An 18,702-nucleotide genomic window follows, 5' to 3' on the forward strand; every position below is an offset into this window, starting at 1 on the left:
CACGTTGGATGTGCAAGGTATGTATGGTGATGCACCTGCCTACTATATTTAAAGGAACTTTATGAGCCTCTGTTTTGGACTATCAGTTGCGACCTACATATACATCTAGCTCAGTGGGAGCCATTGTCATTTGCGTTTTCAAGCCTTCATTAGTAACTGGGGTCTGGCATGCCTGATCTCCAAGTTGACATTAGGCAGGAGCTGGCCTAGTTGATCATATGTAATGAATGCAAACTTTTAAAAAGATTTTGCAATGTGTTGTTTGCTGAGGAGAAAAAGTCTGAGGGTGGGTGGGGTGTCTGCTCTAGGGGTGTAAGCTTTCCCTGTGTCTTAAAGTTCAGACTGTGCTGCATTCTAATTTGCAGCACATGGACAAGTGTGATCCTATTCTCCCACTCAGTGCAACTGGAAATGTGTGGAGTCAAATGCCCAGAGAGTCACATATAGAACACAATCCAAAGACCGCTTGTACTCCAGTGTAACAAAGCTGAACCTGATCCCTGTTGTACATTCAATACAACTTAAGGCAATTGCACCGCATTTGTTGTAAAAGACATTTGACTATATAAAAAGAGAGGCCAGCATTCTCTTCATTAACATAATTCTTTATTTTATTTTTCCAAGTTATGTGCCCTTGTTGATTCAACAATGAGACATGGAGCTTCAAGTCCTTCACTGATCAAGGTGGGTACTGATTTGGAAACAGACCTTTTGCCTTGTTTGCTAAAATGCTCTCACTTTCTCTGACTTGTAGAGTCACAGAGCATGTGGACAAATGCCTTTAACATTTGCACCTTACACTCAGCTGGGTAAAACAAATAATTAGTAAAGACAGGCTAAGGGCTGCAGAGGGTTTCACATATATATGGATATAAAATCTCTTAAATAATGTTTTGTCTTTTTTCCCTTTTCTTCAGGTAACCAAAATAAAAATGATTTTACAACTAGATGTTGTGCTTGCCTTTTCTCCTCCTCCCTCTAAAAACAGTACAAAAAAGGGTCTGCAGCCACCTGCATTCTTATCTCACAATCAATCTCTGAGCTGGTAATGCTGTAATATGGACTGGAAGAAATGGTAAAATGTGAGTTTCTGATGGATAAAAATCTTCTTCCTACATAGTGTGTCTGGTGCAATGATGTGCTTTGCATTTTCATAGATATGCTAGACAAGAAGCAGGTTACATTCTATGCTGGCACCAATTTGGATTATGGAAAAAATCTAAGGATGTTTGGGTCACAGGCATGTGGAAAGTTTCTGGGCTCCATATTTAATTATACAGATGTTTAGTAAAAATGTTTTTTTTCTGTAATGCTTCCAAGGATGCTTCCATTTTTGAACAATAAAAACAACCCCCAATTCTTAGTAAAAATCCTGGTTTCCCAATTTATATTAGCAATCCTCATTACAAGCATAATAGTGAAGAATGATTCGGTTGTCTTTTAAAAACAAAAGGAAAAAATGAAGGAAGATTGTGATCTTTAAGGAGAACGTCTTTCTTTTTTCATGAGTAAATGACACTGAATGGCACGGATCCGATTCTTCGCTGGTGCAAACTCGGGTTGGAGTTTCAATGTTGATTCATACCATCTCATGGCTTTCTCAAACTCCTCCTGTAGGGCCCAGATGCAAAATGATTAGTGGTCAAAGTACCATAAGCCCCAGCAAAGCACCTACCAAACAGGTACCATGCTATAGATAGCAGGGCTATCGTGTTGAACATCAGGCTAAATTTCACACTGCTGCTTGTTGGATCAAGGCAGGAACAAAAACAGCAGCTGAATTCTGGCACCTTTCAATAAGCCATAGTTTAAGGTAAGCTTGCTGGACATAGCAAGAAACTAGGCATTAAACAAAACAAAACCTGAAATAAAATAAACTTGGAAGTAGATGCTTTGAATCTCTTCCTCGCAGCAATGCTTGAAAAGGGGAAGGGGAAAGGAAGTGTGTAAGCCTGCGGCTTGCTTCTGCTCATTTCTGTAGTGCTAAAAAACAGTTAAGCCAGTGTGGTGTAGTGGTTGACTCGTAATCTGGTGAACCAGGTTCGTGTCGCCACTCCTCCACATGCAGCTGCTGGGTGACCTTGGGCTAGTCACACTTCTTTGAAGTCTCTCAGCCCCACTCACCTCACAGAATGTTTGTTGTGGGGGAGGAAGGGAAAGGAGAATGTTAGCCGCTTTGAGACTCCTTCGGGTAGTGAAAAGCGGGATATCAAATCCAAACTCTTCTTATTCTCTTTTTAAGGGTTCTATCCAATCGGGGCCTTTGTATAAAGACATTAGGGGCCTGAAACTCAATATCTTACTTTTGTGTTACGGTAGCCACTGAAAAATGGGAGTTGTATGCACACTGTTCCACATTAGAAGCTGTTTGTGCTAGGCAATGCACTGTATGCATCAGCTCAAACTACACCAGCAGTGCATAAGAAGCCAAACTAAACAACACACACAAAGTGACAGGCTGTATGTAACTATATAAATTCTTTTTTTAAAAAAATATTTTCAATTCTTTTTAAAATACGATTCAACATATATCAAAATATGTGGTTCTGTAGACTGACTTATCATATAAACAAAACATTAAAAATTAAAAAGAATTAAAAAAAAGAATTTATATACACACAGCCTGCCACGTTGTGTGTGTTGTTTAGTTTTGCATTTACGTGACAAAGTGTTTGGTAATGTTTTGTGCATAAGAAGCCAGCATACAAACTGCTTCCCTTGAGGACCAGGGTGTTGCTTTTTGCCAGGGGCAGTGTCATCAAGGTAACATAGAAATTGGCCTGAAGTCATGGAACTAGTTTATGGCTCTTCATTGACTTAGCACAAGTTATTTCCAGTTTAGCACTACCTTCAGGAAATGGAAATAATATGGTCACGTTTTGCTGAGTGGTGCAGATTTTTAAGTTTTTGGTTTTTGTATTTTTAAAGGCTTAGTTTTTAAATGAAAAAATTAAGAATGGTAAGAATCAGTTTATGAAGTATATTGTGTCAGGAAGAGATGGATCATGTGGAGTTTTTACATGTCAAGACGGGTCAACCAGTTGCATCATACTTGAAAACTAAAAGCCACAGACTTTCACGGTGTCATCAGCTAAGATCTGTTTCCCCCTTTGCTACTCCTTGCTGTTCTTATACTAGAAGAGAACACTTCTAACCTGCTAGCATTCTCATGTCAAGATGTTCCTCACATCCAATGTAGTCATTCTTGAGGTTATTGCACTCCCTGATGACCCAAAAAGTCCACACTTAAACATTAGACTGGCAGAAGGGCATGGCAGGTCACTGGCTAATCCCACACTCCACTGCATTTTGCCCCTAATTTATGCCTTATCTGAATGCAATTAAGGCCAGAATTTTGACATTAATAACACCTTTACATTTATCAAAATGCAGAATTGCTGCCATTTCTGCAATTGCTCCTATGTTGACCTGTCTTCACACAAAAACTTCTATCAACGTTGGTAAGGCATCGCTTGTGTGTTATGTGAACTTGCTACCAGCAAAACTTCATGGATAGATGTTTCCCCATCTACTCACAGCTGTGTGCCTACAAATATGTGTAAAGGCATTCTAAGATATACCCCTTATCCTTGTTCAGAGTAAGAATGACCCTCCCAGCAGATCATCCCAGACAAACAGGAGGAGCTTTTAATTTATATTTTTTAACAAAGCCAGCCAGTGCCTCTGGTGGCTGCTGGAGAGATGGTGGTTGCCAGGGCAACAGAGAGTGACATGGGAAGAAGAAGACCATGGTGCTGTTTCCAGGTTGCTAGTGATGCAGTGCTCTCTTTAATTGCCTCCCCCATCAACTGAGATGCTTCTGCAGCCCACAGTGTCCTATCAAATGCTAGCCAGGCTTCATGCCAAGGGGGAACAGGTCATGTGCTATGAGGGTGCCTAAATCTCTACTACAGGAAGAAAAAGGAAGAGTGGCATGACAAAGCACAGTGCAGGATGCTGCCCCCACCCTAATGCTTGGGACTGGGGCAGGCAAGCACCACAGGCACCAAACCAGAGGGCAACTTGATCTGAATTGGGAAGCTGGAGACACCCACATAGCCTTTTGAGAATTAGCCAGATGATATCAACCATCGGAAACCAACAAAATCAGAAGGGACGACTCTCTACCTACCAGCTACATGACTAATTGCTGACTCCACACACAACTGTGGTTTCTCTCCTTGTTCCTAAACTCTACCTATCTGTAACACTGGAGCATCAGGATGCTACGAAAGGAAAGGGAACCGAATCTAATGATTATTCACTTACCATTGCTACATAGACATTAGCCAATGTGAAATGATTGACAACAAAGTGTGGGGCAATTTCTACTGCCATTGTAGCCACAATGATGGCATCATTCCAAAGCTTTGCATTGTGAAAGATGTTTGCTAGGCTTATGAGTGGCACATCCTGAAAGAGAAGAAAAGTGGAACAAATCTAGTGAGAAAAGTATGTTGCTTTAGGCCGAATCAGGTCATTGGAAATGACAGCTGTTGAAAGAACCGGCTTTGCTTATTAGGGTCAGCTTCTATTTTGGGGGCTCTTCTTTTCTTTTCTTTTCTTGCATTGCCAAGAAAGATTTTAATGTATAATGACAAAATGAAATGACAACTGTTTAACTGACAGTGTGCCAACAGAATTTCCTAAACAAATAAATCATGCTGAGATTATGAACTGTCCAAAAGGCAGTGCCTTTTTGTTGTTGTTGGGAGAGTTTGGTAGCCTGATATCCTGAAAAGTCCAGGTCATCTTTTCATTAATGTGCAGGCATGCAGCTTGCTTTGTGTTCCATTATGGGAACAGAACTTAGCTAGCCTCTGTTGTGCCTACTGCAAGCACACAAAACACAGGTTGGATCCAAATAGTCTCTTGCATTTTTTTTTTGTTTTGGGAGGTGGACATTTCCCCAGCTATAATCCTCCACACTGCACTTAACACTGTCCTCTATCCAGAACAGCTTTCCAGTGGGGGAAAGAGGCTGCAGCCAAGAGCTGAAACCAGCAAGCCAATCTTATTATTGCGAGCGGAAGTGTTTCTGCCACACTTTATATCTATTTTGAAGGCAACTGGAAGGCAACTGTAGATGATTGCCCTAAAATACTTTAAGGCTGTCTTGAAACTTCTGTATTCAGTTATTTATTCATGTGGGAGATGTTCTGGAGGCGTTAGTAACAGTGAAAGCACATAAACTAAGACACACAAACTGAAAGCTGGAAATCACAGACAGGCACACAGGTGATACAACACATACCTTCATATGATAGGGAGTATGATGCAGAGCTTGCCGGAGGCAGTCAATTGCTTTTTTCCCTTGACCTTTTACCCTCCAGTAAAGGGCTGCCATGCTGGAGAGGACCCAAGAGGTTTGATTCTGGCGTGGCATAAAAAACAAGATGGGGTGGGGGGGCAATATAATACATCATTCACATTTGCACAAGGACCTTATTATTTTCTTTCCTCCATCCTAAGCTTATTCAAGAATCAAGGCACTTAACAACTTAGTAATGCACATCTTGTCTATGCAGACAGCATTATATCAAAAGGTGCTCATGGATGTCTGCAATGGGTAATAATAATAATAATAATAATAATAATAATAATAATAATTTATTATTTATACGCCGCCCATTTGGCTGGGTTTCCCCAGCCACTCTGGGCGGCTTCCAACAGAATATTAAAATACAATAATCTATTAAACATTATCAGCTTCCCTAAACAGGGCTGTTTCAGATGTCTTCTAAAAGTCTGGTAGTTGTTTTTCGGCTATGTGCTTTCTTCCAAGAGCAGAACCTCGTACTGTATTTTGTTTAGTGCAGAAATGCTGCCACTCTTTGGTGATTTTCAGTAGCTATTTAAACTACTGGTTAAGAGTTCTGTTTCCCATGAGGTGTTTCGAAGGAGGTAGATGGTCAGAGACGGGGTGGTGGGGAGAATAAGCCTGGGATGAATGCCAGCATGCCTGTTTTTCAAAAGGACCAACAAAGACCCTATAATCTCTGAAAAAGTACATTTAGGGCAGGGGTCAGCAAACTTTTTCAGCAGGGGGCTGGTCCACTGTCCCTCAGACCTTGGTGGGGGGCCGGACTATATTTTTTGGGGGGGAAATTGAACGAATTCCTATGCCCCACAAATAACCTAGAGATGCATTTAAAATAAAAGGACACATTCTACTCATGTAAAAACACGCTGATTCCCGGACCGTCCATGGGCCAGATTGAGAAGGCGATTGGGCCTTCCCATGATTTAGGGAGACCCGAGACTCTGGTACATAGCCAAAGGAAAATGGTAAATAGGTGCCCTTTGGCAGTGTAAGAGGTTTCTGGTCTAATTTGGGGTGTTTTCTGTTTAAAAAATAAAATAAATATAATACTTAAATTGATACAAAGAAACATCCAATTTACACCATTTACAAGAATGTACCACTTTATAAGCAAATTTTAAACAACAATGATTTCTATTACAATCCAAAATATAATACCCACAAATAAGAAAGAGAATAATAATGATTTACTAATGCATGTTAGCTTCTGCTTTCCATGGTTTTATTGCCTTTCCTCAGCATACTGCGGAACTTCCTCTCATACGCCTTGCCTTTATCTCAAAGACTGAATATCAGTTTGATTCGGAGGCTAGGCCACTTCTCAGAGAGGAGGGACCAGACTACTCTTATGTCACCCCTTGGAATGACTACTGCAGTGGACTTTATTTGGAACTGCCTTTGAAGATGACTCAAAAGCTTCAAGTGCTGCAGAATGCTATAGCCTGCCTCCCTGAGAATCTAAGGAAGTTGGAGCATTTTAAACAGAGCATTTTAAACAGCTTCTGGGCTCATTTCAAGTTACAGGCTTTAACCTTTGAAGCCTTACATGCCTTCAGATATCTCTCTCCAAATATGTGCCCCTTTCCCACCAGTTGAGGTTTTCAACAGATCTTCTGCTGGCATGGCATCATTATGGGAAGTAAGGATGACGACCACAAGAACCCAAGCCTTCTCAGTCACTGACGCTAAATTATGTTACCACTCCCCAGAAGTCTGCCAGAGTAAATCACATTAGAGAGGCTGCAGGAAGGTGTTCAGTTGATAAATATTGTTCCCAATGATGGCTTTAATTTTATATTTGTTGTTGATTTTTTAAAATGTGCCTTTAAAATGGTATTGGGAGCCACTTTATAAGGATATTTCAAAGAGAAAGAATATAGCCTTGCAGTGGAATTCAATGTAGCACTCTCACAATTGTTCTGTCCGTGCAAGTGTCCCAGCTTGCCAGACAGAATGATAGCTCCTCACCCTGTGTACTGTTCTGGGAGTTCTCCCGACCACCCCAGAGCCAATTTTGGGGTGTATGCAGGGCTAGTAAGGGGCAGGGAGCAGAAGCAGAAGCCCAGATTTGTATTGCAGGTATTGAGGCAATACGACTGGTTACAGAGATGGCTATCAACCAGGTAAATTTAAGACAATGTGAACTCGTAAGCTCTTAGTTGTGCACACCTACCTTTTCTAGAACTTTGGCTATTCGAGTCCCAACTTGTTCTAAAGACTGTGGTGGATAATGGTCTTTCCCAAGATTCTGCAACACCTGAGGAATAAGAGAAGGCAACAGCTTAGAGTAATACAATCAACTCCATCTTAAAATCTGGACATTCCCTTTTGAAGATATAATCTGCTCCCTTCCGACAGGCAGTGTGCTCTTATATCTGTGTACTGTATAAGCTTTCTGGCATCCTACAAACGCAGTTACACGAACCAGAAGAAAATAGTAACTTCTATTCTGAAAGTGATGAGAAGCCAGGTCAGTGTCTAACCAGGGTGTGGTGCCCTCCAGATTTTGCTGGACTACAACTCCCATCATTCTTGGCCACATTGGCTGGGGCTGATGGGAACTGGAATCCAACAGCTGAGGAGCACCATGTTTCTTATCCCTGACCTAAGACAATTCAGTTACTGGTACTTCTGCTTGATAGTCTATATGTGGCAGCTAGACTGGTGACTGGGAGTGGCTGCCGATACCATATAAAAGATCTTCATTGGCTCCCAGTACGTTTCCGAGCACAATTCAAAGTGTGGGTGCTGACCTTTAAAGCCCGAAATGGACTCGGTCCAGTATACCTGAAGGAGCGTCTCCACCCCCATCGTTCAGTCCGGATACTGAGGTCCAGCTCTGAGAGCCTTCTGGCGGTTCCCTCCCTGTGAGAAGTGAGGTTACAGGGAACAAGGCAGAGGGGCTTCTTGGTAATGGCGCCCTGCCCTGTGAAACACCCTCCCATCAGATGTCAAGGAAATAAACAACAACCTGACTTTTAGAAGACATCTGAAGACAGCTGTTCGATGTTTTATTATGTTTTAATATTCTGTTGGGAGGTGCCCAGAGTGGCTGGGGAGGACTTACCAGATGGGCGGTGTTTAATTAAATAATAACAATAACAATAATAATAATAATAACAAAACAATTTTATTTGGGTTGTTGGGGGAGTCAGGTTCATGGAATTTAAACTTCTGATTCACTTGAGTCACATGGCAGGATAGCTCAACAAAGGTTCGTTCTGTACAGGCACACTGTCTCCCACCACAATGTTGTGCATTAGCACACCATTAACGTGGGATAAATGTTGAACAGAAGCAATACGAGCACACTTCATACTGCACATCCTTTCCCCACAGGTGTCCTGCACATCTGTTTTAATGCTAAAGTGCAAGCTGGAAGCATAAGAAACCTTCGGCGTTGGCACGGCCATCTATCAACATCTGTTTCACACATGCCGCTAAACTACCTCTGGCACTGGGTAGATAGCAATAGGAAATGTTACCTGCAATGTGCAAAGAAGCTTCTTACCAGTGTGTGTGTTTGAAGCCCACAGGTTAGCCTACCTCTTTTAGCTGACTCTCTCCTATGTAATGAAGACTAGCCCGATTGGCAACACCTTGAAGGTGATCCAAAGTATGCATGCTGGCAGGTAGGTTGGCACTGCAGAGAGGTTCCACGGCAGGTTCTTGCAGCTGGGTTGCAAAATCTATGTGTTCTGTAATACTAGAAATGAAGGGAAGGCCAAATCTCATCACTGATGAAGTATTCAGAGAAAGAGGTTGAAGGAGCAACAGTTCCAAGGGCAGCAATAACTTCTCTACAACACACTGTATGTCTGCACCCTACCAGCTAGTTTCAAGTTACTAGTTTTTTTAAAAAAAAATCTACAGTGACTTATAATTGAACTCCTTCCAACAGCTTATAAATAAAATTTAAAACACAAGTAAATAAGCAGCAACATTAAAATGCAGCACTAAAAATCCATCCTTTAGTCTGGATGCTAATTGTATCTTACACTCCAGGGCTTGCTAGTTGCTCCTGTACCAGCCTTACATCGGTACTGAGGACTGGCATGTTCCTTTCACTTCCACCCCTTTCCTCTGCATTCTGGAACAACCATTTGCACTGAGAAAGTGGACAGCATCCCAAAATTATTATTTGCATGCTTGTGTCAAAACCTGGAACATCTGAGCCCACTGTCTGAATGAATGAATTTATTTTTACGGTCACAGACCAACTTACTAAATCAATAATACAAAATTAATACATGAAAATTTGCACAGCAAAAACCATACACGTATACGTATACAGCAGCATTTAAAATATATAGATTAGAATTGGAGCATTAAAATATGGCCTAAAAAATGCCATTTAGGGTACTATTCATAGCGATAACACCACTTGTTCTCTGAGCTTTATGGCTGCTACACAGTATTTAGCTACTTTCAGGGTAATCTCAGGGTCCATATCTTCTACAAGGCATTTAAGGCATAGGAATTCATTTAAAGGATTTTGTATGACCGGGGAAATAAAAACCCGGTGTATGTCGTTGTAAAAGCGGCAGTGTAATAAAACATGAGAAACAAATTCTACCTCCGGCAGGCCACAGGGGCAGAGTCGTTCCGCATATGGTTTACCTGCAAATCTTCCCTGCAATAAGGCAGATGGTAATACATTAAATCTAGCAAGGGTAAATGCCCGTCTATATTTGGGTATTTGTAATTTTGTCAAATACTTTGCTGGAGAAAATCCTCTCCCATTGTCCCTTATAGCTAGATGTTTGTTCAGCTTACTCGTATGACGTTGGAGTTCCACATCCCAGACTTGTTGGCGAATGGTTGCTCTTGCTTTCTTGTATCCTGCAGCCAACAAGGCCTGAGGCGAGAATCCCAAGTCTCTTAGCTTTCCATACAGCGTGACTTTCCATTTGGATTGGAAAGCGTCCAAAAGTGTTAAGGGTGCCAATCCAACAGGAAAAAGTACAGCTATACTTTGAGTAGTCTGTCTGTCACTTAATAATAGATTGATATATGCTTCTATTTCATTGCCCCGGTCCTCCAAATGAAACAAGTTCAGCTAATCAGGTTTGAATGCTTGCACAAGTCTTCTCAATTTTCAATTAGATTCATCTTAAGATAGTAAAGAAAAAAAGGAGCTTCCTTAATAAAGGGGGGAGGGTTCCTGGTATGAGCTTTCGTGTGCATGCACACTTCTTCAGAAGAAATAAAAACCCGGTGGGGGGAGGGGTTAGATTTGATCTTCATTTTAGACAAAGAGCTTTTATTGCTTAAGGGAGAAGCAGGCTACTCAAATCTGTTGCTACCATTCCTTGCAAAATCCAGAAATTACTTATGGAGCAAGAAAACAACTGACAGCTTTCCCAATCCTAGTGTGTGGATATGTAACAGCAAGCTTCCAAATCCTTCGTAATGCATTCCTTTAGCATCAGGTTTCACTCTCCCACAGTAAGATGGTATAAATGCTGATACTGCTTGTGAAACTTCACTGGAGTTAAGAAATTTGTTAATAGGCCAGACTAAGTTCCAGAGGAACTCCCAGAAGTGCAAGCTGGATTTCGAAGGGGCAGAGGAACCAGAGACCAAATTGTAAACATGTGCTGGATTATGGAGAACATCTACTTCTGCTTCATTGACTACGCACAAGCATTTGACTGTGTCAACCACAGCAAACTATGGCAAGTTCTTAAAGAAATGGGAGTGCCCGATCACCTCATCTTATCTCCGGAGAAATCTCTATGTGGGACAAGAAGCTAGTTAGAACTGGATATGGAACAACTGATTGGTTCAAAATTGGGAAAGGAGTACGACAAGGCTGCATATTGTCTCCCTGCTTATTTAACTTATATGCAGAATTCATCATGCGAAAGGCTGGACTGGATGAATCCCAAACTGGAATTAAGATTGTTGGAAGAAATAGCAACAACCTCATATATGCTGATGACACAACCTTGATGGCAGAAAATGAGGAGGAATTAAAGAACCTTTTAATGAGGGTGAAAGAGGAGAGTGCAAAATATTATCTGAAGCTCAACATCAAAAAAAAAAAAAAAAAAACTAAGATCATGGCCACTGGTCCCATCACCTCCTGGCAAATAGAAGGGGAAGAAATGGAGGCAGTGAGATTTTACTTTCTTGGGTTCCATGATCACTGCAGATAGTGACAGCAGTCACGAAATAAAAAGATGCCTGCTTTTTGGGAGGAAAGCAATGACAAACCTAGACAGCATCTTAAAAAGCAGAGACATCACCTTGCCGACAAAGGTCCGTATAGTTAAAGCTATGGTTTTCCCAGTAGTGATGAATGGAAGTGAGAGCTGGACCATAAAGAAGGCTGATCGCCAAAGAACGGATGCTTTTGAATTATGGTGCTGGAGGAGACTCTTGAGAGTCCCATGGCCTGCAAGAAGATCAAACCTATCCATTCTGAAGGAAATCAGCCCTGAGTGCTCACTGGAAGGACAGATCCTGAAGCTGAGGCTCCAATACTTTGGCCACTCCCTGGAAAAGACCCTGATGTTGGGAAAGATGGAGGGCACAAGGAGAAGGGGATGACAGAGGACAAGATGGTTGGACAGTGTTCTCGAAGCTACCAACATGAGTTTGACCAAACTGCGGGAGGCGGTGGAAGACAGGAGTGCCTGGTGTGCTCTGGTCCATGGGTTCACGAAGAGTCGGACACGACTAAACGACTAAACAACAACAACAAAGTTCCAGAGTCAACAGAGTGTGTTAGAGGATGACATGATTCCAGCTCACTCAGCATTGTATTATATCAAGCGGGCTTAGGTCCTGGCTTTAGCAACAAAAATTTCAAGCCAGCTACCTGAGAATGTATTATTTAAAAAGTGGCATTCCACACTGGGCAGCAACTCACACAGCTTTCAGGTTATGTGCTTCTGTTAAGAGAGCTCCAAAGATGATTTAAAAGTTGAGAGGTACATACAAAAATACTCAAGTTAAGAAAGATACACTGCTACTTTAGTGACATGCCACCTGCACTATGGCAATGTGCTCTATGCGGGGCTGCTTTTGAAGATGGTTGACAGAATGATACTAGGGCAGAATGTGGCTGTCCTAACACTGAATTTACTTTTGAATGTCACCATCTTGAACATTTATCTACTAACTTGACTACCTCACTGCTCATTCCTGACTCCACATCATTTATGAACTGTTAAGTTCTTCAGGGCAGGAGAAACTGCTGGAGGGCACTGTTAACAGATGGTGACATATTATGCATTAAAAGAGACAAAGATGATTATCCTGGGATACTATGGATGACATGATTAGGTAAAAAGGTAAAGGTAAAGGACCCCTGGACAGTTAAGTCTAGTCAAAGGTGACTATGGGGTTGTGGTGCTCATCTCGCTTCAGGCCAAGGGAGCAGGTGTTTGTCCACAGACAGCTTTTTGGGTAATGCGGCCAGCATGACTAAACTGCTTCTGGCACAACAGAACACCATGACACAAGCCAGAGTGCACGGAAACACTGTTTACCTTCCTGCAGCAGTGATACCTATTTTGCCTACTTGCACTGGTGTGCTTTCAAACTACTAGGTTGGCAGAAGCTGGGACAGAGCAATGTCCCTTTTATGACATGATTAGCCTCCCAATAACAGTGTGGCTGGAGTAGGCAGAGTTCAGTGCACCAGCTCATAATATTTTAGAACACTGATCAGTCCTCACCAGCCTGGTGACCATTAGCTGTTTTGGATTCCAATTCCCATCAGCTCCAGTCAGCATGCAGGGAGGGCACCAAGCTGGTGAAGGGCGCCACAGATTATCTGTACTGGTTTGTGCACTAACCCGGTTTGTTTTCAAGAAAAAACACTCACTCGATATTTTTAGCAGAAACAGCAAGCCATGTGCTGGCTACTGTAGTAAGTTCTACTCTGCGAAGTTTTATGCACTCATCAGGACTTGGCCAACCCAAGCTGCGGTAGTCTCGCCTTTTCCCTGGAAAGAAGCAAACAAGTTTTTAGTATTAAGTCTGAACACAGCCAAAATATGCAGTGTACAAGCAAAATAAGGGCTATTGCAGCTGGCTAACTGTTATAAACAACTGCTCATGTGAGTGTTCTAATCATGTGAACAGGTCAACATCTGATGTAGGAGACATATAGAAGATTATGATGGATACATTTGTGTCTGGAAAAAAACCCGCAAGATGCATTTTTCTATCTATTAGACACTGCAATTTTCTGTTGCACCCCCCACTTCAGTCAATAATTTATACATGGAAAAAATAAATGGATAATTAAAACACAAGTATCAACATAATTAGCAATACTGGCCCTAAGGTAAGAGGTCATAGGAAACTCCAAGCTAAAAGATCTTTGGGAAATTCTGCAACCACACACACAATATGAAAAGCTTCAATTTTTTCTTTACACAATGGTTGAATATATTCTACTTTGCAACTTTTTGAACAGCAAATTGTGAATAGACTTCTGCTGCTCAGATCCATGTATAGAGACATAGGAGCCAACTCCTAGGGGGCGAGGGGTCTTCGGCCCCCCAATACAATATGTGAGGGGGCTCGGCCTGCTCAAAATGGATGGGCATTGCCATTCAAATGGTGTGTGTGCACTGTGTCATGTGGTCGATTATGTGGGGTGGGGCTTGCCTCCCCCTCCCAATATTTTCTTCAAGTTGGTGCCCCTGTATAGAGGTGTGGCTTGGTGCGAATGTTTTTTTTTACTGTCGAGCACAGGTGGATTTAGGGGAGCATGACTGGTTCATTCGCACTGGGTATGGAGCCTTGGGGGCGCCACAGCTATTATGTATGTAAAGTGCAAGGCAAATGGCAGGGTTTGGGCACTGAATTTTTGTTAAGAGATTTCAAATTGCCTATGTGCAGAAATTCAGCTGTCTATCTTCAAGCAATTACCAGTTGGCAGAAAGCCCAGATCTGCTCTCTCTCTAGACCCTTAGCAACGACCTGTGATTGGTCAATGAGTTCCTAAAGAGTGAGCTCTGTGTGAGAGCTGTGGTGGTGTTAGTGTTAGGTTGGTGTGGAGAAAGTGGTCAGTGTAGAGAGAGAGACAGAGAGGAAATTTTTTATGTTTTGTTTCTTTTATTTTGTAAAGTCTGTAAATAGTAACTTATGGATTCTAGTTGCTTCAATAAATACTGTATATAGTTATCCAAGTGAGTTGCTGAGTTCCTGCGTTGTGCTGTCCAGTTAATTACACAACAGCCAGAAGCTTCCAGAAAAGTCTGCAGTTAACTCTGCTGTGTCCAGGAATACATTATACTCCTGACACTAAATCTTAAGAATTTTGGCACCACACAAGGCGCCACTCAGCCCAGTCTTAGTTCATCAGACCAAGAGTCCTGGAAGTCTCTGCTGGTAAGTGCTGGTACAGTGGTACCTCGGGTTACAGATGCTTCAGGTTACAGACTCCGCTAACCCAGAAATAGTACCTCTGGTTAAGAACTTTGCTACAGGATGAGAACAGAAATCGCAGGGTGGCAGCACGGCGGCAGCAGGAGGCCCCATTAGCTAAGGTGGTACCTCAGGTTAAGAACAGTTTCAGGTTAAGAACGGACCTCCAGAACGAATTAAGTTCTTAACCCGAGGTACCACTGTATTACCAAAAAAGGCAGCAAATAGACAACACAGGTGGAAGAAGCTGGCAGACATCCCTTAGGAAACAACAGTCCTATCCTTGCTTCGCCATAATGCTGTACATCCCATCCCTACCCTGGGGTTTTAGGACCATCTATTTTTATGCTCTCTTGGCCATGCTATGTTTGTTAAGTTTGGCTCAGGTGGTGCCTTGCTCCCAAGTTGCATTCAGCCATGGGATTTGGCATGGCTGCTTGGTCTTCTCTTAGTCCCAGGATGGTAACATGAATGCTTCTCCAACAAAATCATGCTACTAAAGAGGGAATGAGAGAGACGAGGGTAGCTTAGGTGGCTCAGATCAAGAAGCATTTTAAATGCCCTCACCAACATGAATACAGTCCCCGCTCCTTATTATGAGGTAAGTAAAAGGAGTAAGATAGCAATTCTTCTACACAGAGATACATACTTTCAGAAATCCAAGTTTGACTCTGAGCTTTACTCTTAAGTAACTTAGACAAAAGGTTAATCAAGCCCTATGCCACATTTTAACCCACAGGACCTCACAGTTTTGTTACTTGTTTGTCTCTAATTCACGTATGATGAATATAAGCTGTGGAGTCCTCAGGTCTTAAGTCACACTTTTATTCGTGTTCATTCCGCTCGCATGACTGTCACTTTGGCTACTGGGAAATATTGTATCATGTTATACATCTAACACAATCTCACTGACTACAGCAAAAAGCTACGGTACACTGTCGTTCCAGGACAGAAGGGTCAAAAGACTTACATTCTTTAAAAAAAAAAAAAGATTTCCCACACCTCACCTATGTAATCATTTCTTATGCTTCACTTGAATCAATCATGAACAAAACACAACCTGAAGCTCTTTAAAAAAAATAATCCTAAATATATATATACCTGGAGGTCCTGGGGAGGGTATTTTTGGCCCACTGATCTCCAATGCCATTTGGTAAAGGTTATCATTTTCTCCATTTACTCCCTCCTCTCCATTTTTTCCTGCTGGCTCTTGTGGATCTAGGTTTTCCATTTTGGGTTTCTTTACACGTTTTACTTGGAATGTTATCTGTCAAAGGAAAAAAAAAACACCATGAGGGTTAGCAATCAAATATATCAGGCGTGCTGTTGAGAATAAAGTGATAGCTGGCTTTCGGTGGTCTGAGTTGATTTCAAGGACAATTTCCAGACAGTTTCTCTTTTCCCTGGATCTATCGGCTCTCCTCCTTCTGATTGCATTTCCTTCATCAAATTGCGCAAGTACTGTATATAAAAATAATTCACTTAACACAAGGTTGGGCAACAATTCAGCACTGAGGACCACACTTGCAACAGATAATCAACATTGCATGGATAGAGTCTCACGGGTGAGATAGAGAAGTTTGGAGGGCCACTGGGTCTGTGGTTTGTCACCCCTGTCATAGGACTAACATGGCGAGGGTAAAGAGGACCATAGGGTGGGTATTCACTTAAATTTTACTCACAGAAGACCTACTGAAACTAATGGAAAACTAACGCAGTCATGTTTATAACATTTTATAACAACTGACAATTACAATTGATAAACATCAATGAAAAAACACAATAGTACAGCTGAGAAACACAGAATTAATATACTATATATCATATACATCAGGCAATAAGAAGAGGTCTAATAAGGAATGCTATATTCAAAATACAACTTGCTCTGTGATTGACTTATTGGAATGCTGAAGCAAAATAATCATTGCAGACTCAAGAGGAGCAAACAGGGAGGGACTGTATAATGGACTGTGTTAAGCCTTTTCTAGCCACTTGATATAAACTACAGGAACCAACAAGCAGACAATGTAACCGATATAGAATTTGAGTAATGTGTTCTGAAGGTCTGGCCCCTTTGTCATGGACTTTGAAGAAGCACGAACTCGGGATGAAAGGAAGAAATGAGCTAAGAGGAAGCCATGTCTGCCAAATCCTCACCATGATCAACTACCACCCAGAAACCTATGTCCCATGGGACACACCTTGTGTGAATGTTCTCTCATGTGATTATCAGGATGCCTGAGCAAGGCTATGGATAACCCAGAGACACTGTACAAGAAATACACAGCTTGACCTTGCTGATGGGAGTTCTTACCCATTCAGTTTCGTCATCGTCATCATCTCCACAATCTCCAAAACAAGAGCTGGGAAGTCCATCCTGAGAACCTTTCTTGAGGACACGGATCCCTTGCAAGTCCATCCGATGGCCTTTTACTTCCAGTGCCCCCTCAAAGGCTTCAAGGGGCCATGAATTTTCAAACTCGTCGACCAATGCCAACATTTCTTCGGACATCTGAGCATCTCCCAAACTCTCCACTTCTTCTGAACCATTGCTTTCGGCAATGACGGTGCCTGCAAAGGGGGAGCGACAAAATAAATCACTCAGATCAAAAGCTGTATTGTAATTAGGCTTAGATGCCAGACAGGTTGGCATCACACTTCTGCTTTTCCTTATGACTAAACTAATCCATAACCTTTCATTGCCATACCTAGCAGCCTATATATGTTGAAAAGTCAAGTCACAATATCCGAGACTTTATGGAATATTACATATTAATTACAATAATGGTGTGAAAGGCATGACTGTGTGAATCTATCCTTGTTTTCTTGCTACTTTGCAAGACCCCCCCATAAAACAAGAACACAGAAGAGTTCTTTTGCATAAGGATCCAATGCTTAAGAACTGATTAAAACTTTCAGCACTATGATATTCTCAACCCACCCATATTCTGTTTTTGTCTGAAACCAAGACTATGGGAATCAATTTTACATTTTTTTTACATGATATAAATGCAGGCTGATTGTAATAAAACCTCTAAGCGGTTTATAATAATTATTAAAAAATACTAATAAAAGTTTGATTTAAGTAATTAAAAACACAAGTTCATTGAAACCAATAGTAAACTAAAGAGGGATTAAAACACAGCAGCATCTTTGTGTCTGGATAGACTTGCTTAAAGAAAGATGTTTTAGCAGGTGCTGAAAAGAGTAAAGTGAATGTCAGTAAGTGATGGGTTCCAAAGTATAGGTGTTGCTATGCTAAAAGATCCATTTCTTACAACTTGTCACTTTGGATTGAAAAGGACTGATCTTTCAAAGCCCTCTCATTAAATTGTTGGTCGGTTTGAAAGCAATAATTTGAATAGCTCTCGGTAGCGACCCTGCTTGGAAAGTTTACATTGTAAGGACAGATCTAAAATGCTTGATTGGCACAAGCATCATTTCTTTCCACTGTATTTTCCAGGAATGAGTACTTTTAGGCAATCAAAATTATTTTTTGATTGCTAATTTTTCAAAATCAGACAATATTCTGCTATCTGGAAAATACCCTTTCCCATTTTGAGGGGGGGGGGAGGGAAATATCCAACCTGAAGAGCTCAGAACCTAAAAGGTATTAAAAATGTATTCACCTCATAATTCAACCTCTCAAGCCACCATGCAGGGGATTCCATTAAGTTCCTCTAAAAAATGTCTCCGGTGAAGCTATCATTCAAGAGGCAAAATACATCAAAAGCAGCTGCATGCTTCTCTTAATGAAATCTGCAAGAAGTTCCCATTAGCTGAAGGGAGCAGCAGTTCCAGAAACTGGAGCATTTCACCAAGTCATGTAAGTGAGGGGTTTATACACAGGGACTGTTCACAGAAAAGCTCCTGCTGGCATGACAAGAAGGAAATTCTGTGGACTTGCCCTTCCACCAAGCAGAGAATGGTAAGGACAATGCGCATTGCCTCAGTATGATGTGGCAACTGCAGAAAGTGCAAATTGCTCA

The 18,702-nt window shown here is 41.6% G+C and overlaps 1 protein-coding gene across 1 annotated transcript in view; it reads right to left on the bottom strand.

The window, feature by feature from the left end:
• Nucleotides 1–589: 589 nt before the first annotated feature.
• The window catches only part of TTC17 (tetratricopeptide repeat domain 17), a 60,052-nt gene continuing 41,939 nt past the window's right edge, over nucleotides 590–18,702 (bottom strand). Inside the window, exons 18-25 of the mRNA XM_033149555.1 lie at nucleotides 17,028–17,284; nucleotides 15,815–15,980; nucleotides 13,161–13,281; nucleotides 8,870–9,029; nucleotides 7,497–7,580; nucleotides 5,255–5,374; nucleotides 4,270–4,413; nucleotides 590–1,611 (exon numbers count right to left, since the gene is read on the bottom strand). Of these exons, the coding sequence (XP_033005446.1) occupies nucleotides 1,480–1,611; nucleotides 4,270–4,413; nucleotides 5,255–5,374; nucleotides 7,497–7,580; nucleotides 8,870–9,029; nucleotides 13,161–13,281; nucleotides 15,815–15,980; nucleotides 17,028–17,284 (1,184 nt within the window). The 3' untranslated portion in view covers nucleotides 590–1,479. The remainder of the gene's footprint in view (nucleotides 1,612–4,269; nucleotides 4,414–5,254; nucleotides 5,375–7,496; nucleotides 7,581–8,869; nucleotides 9,030–13,160; nucleotides 13,282–15,814; nucleotides 15,981–17,027; nucleotides 17,285–18,702) is intronic.

The sequence above is a fragment of the Lacerta agilis genome, chromosome 1 (assembly GCF_009819535.1).
Source record: "Lacerta agilis isolate rLacAgi1 chromosome 1, rLacAgi1.pri, whole genome shotgun sequence".
NCBI classification, from domain to species: Eukaryota; Metazoa; Chordata; class Lepidosauria; order Squamata; family Lacertidae; genus Lacerta; species Lacerta agilis.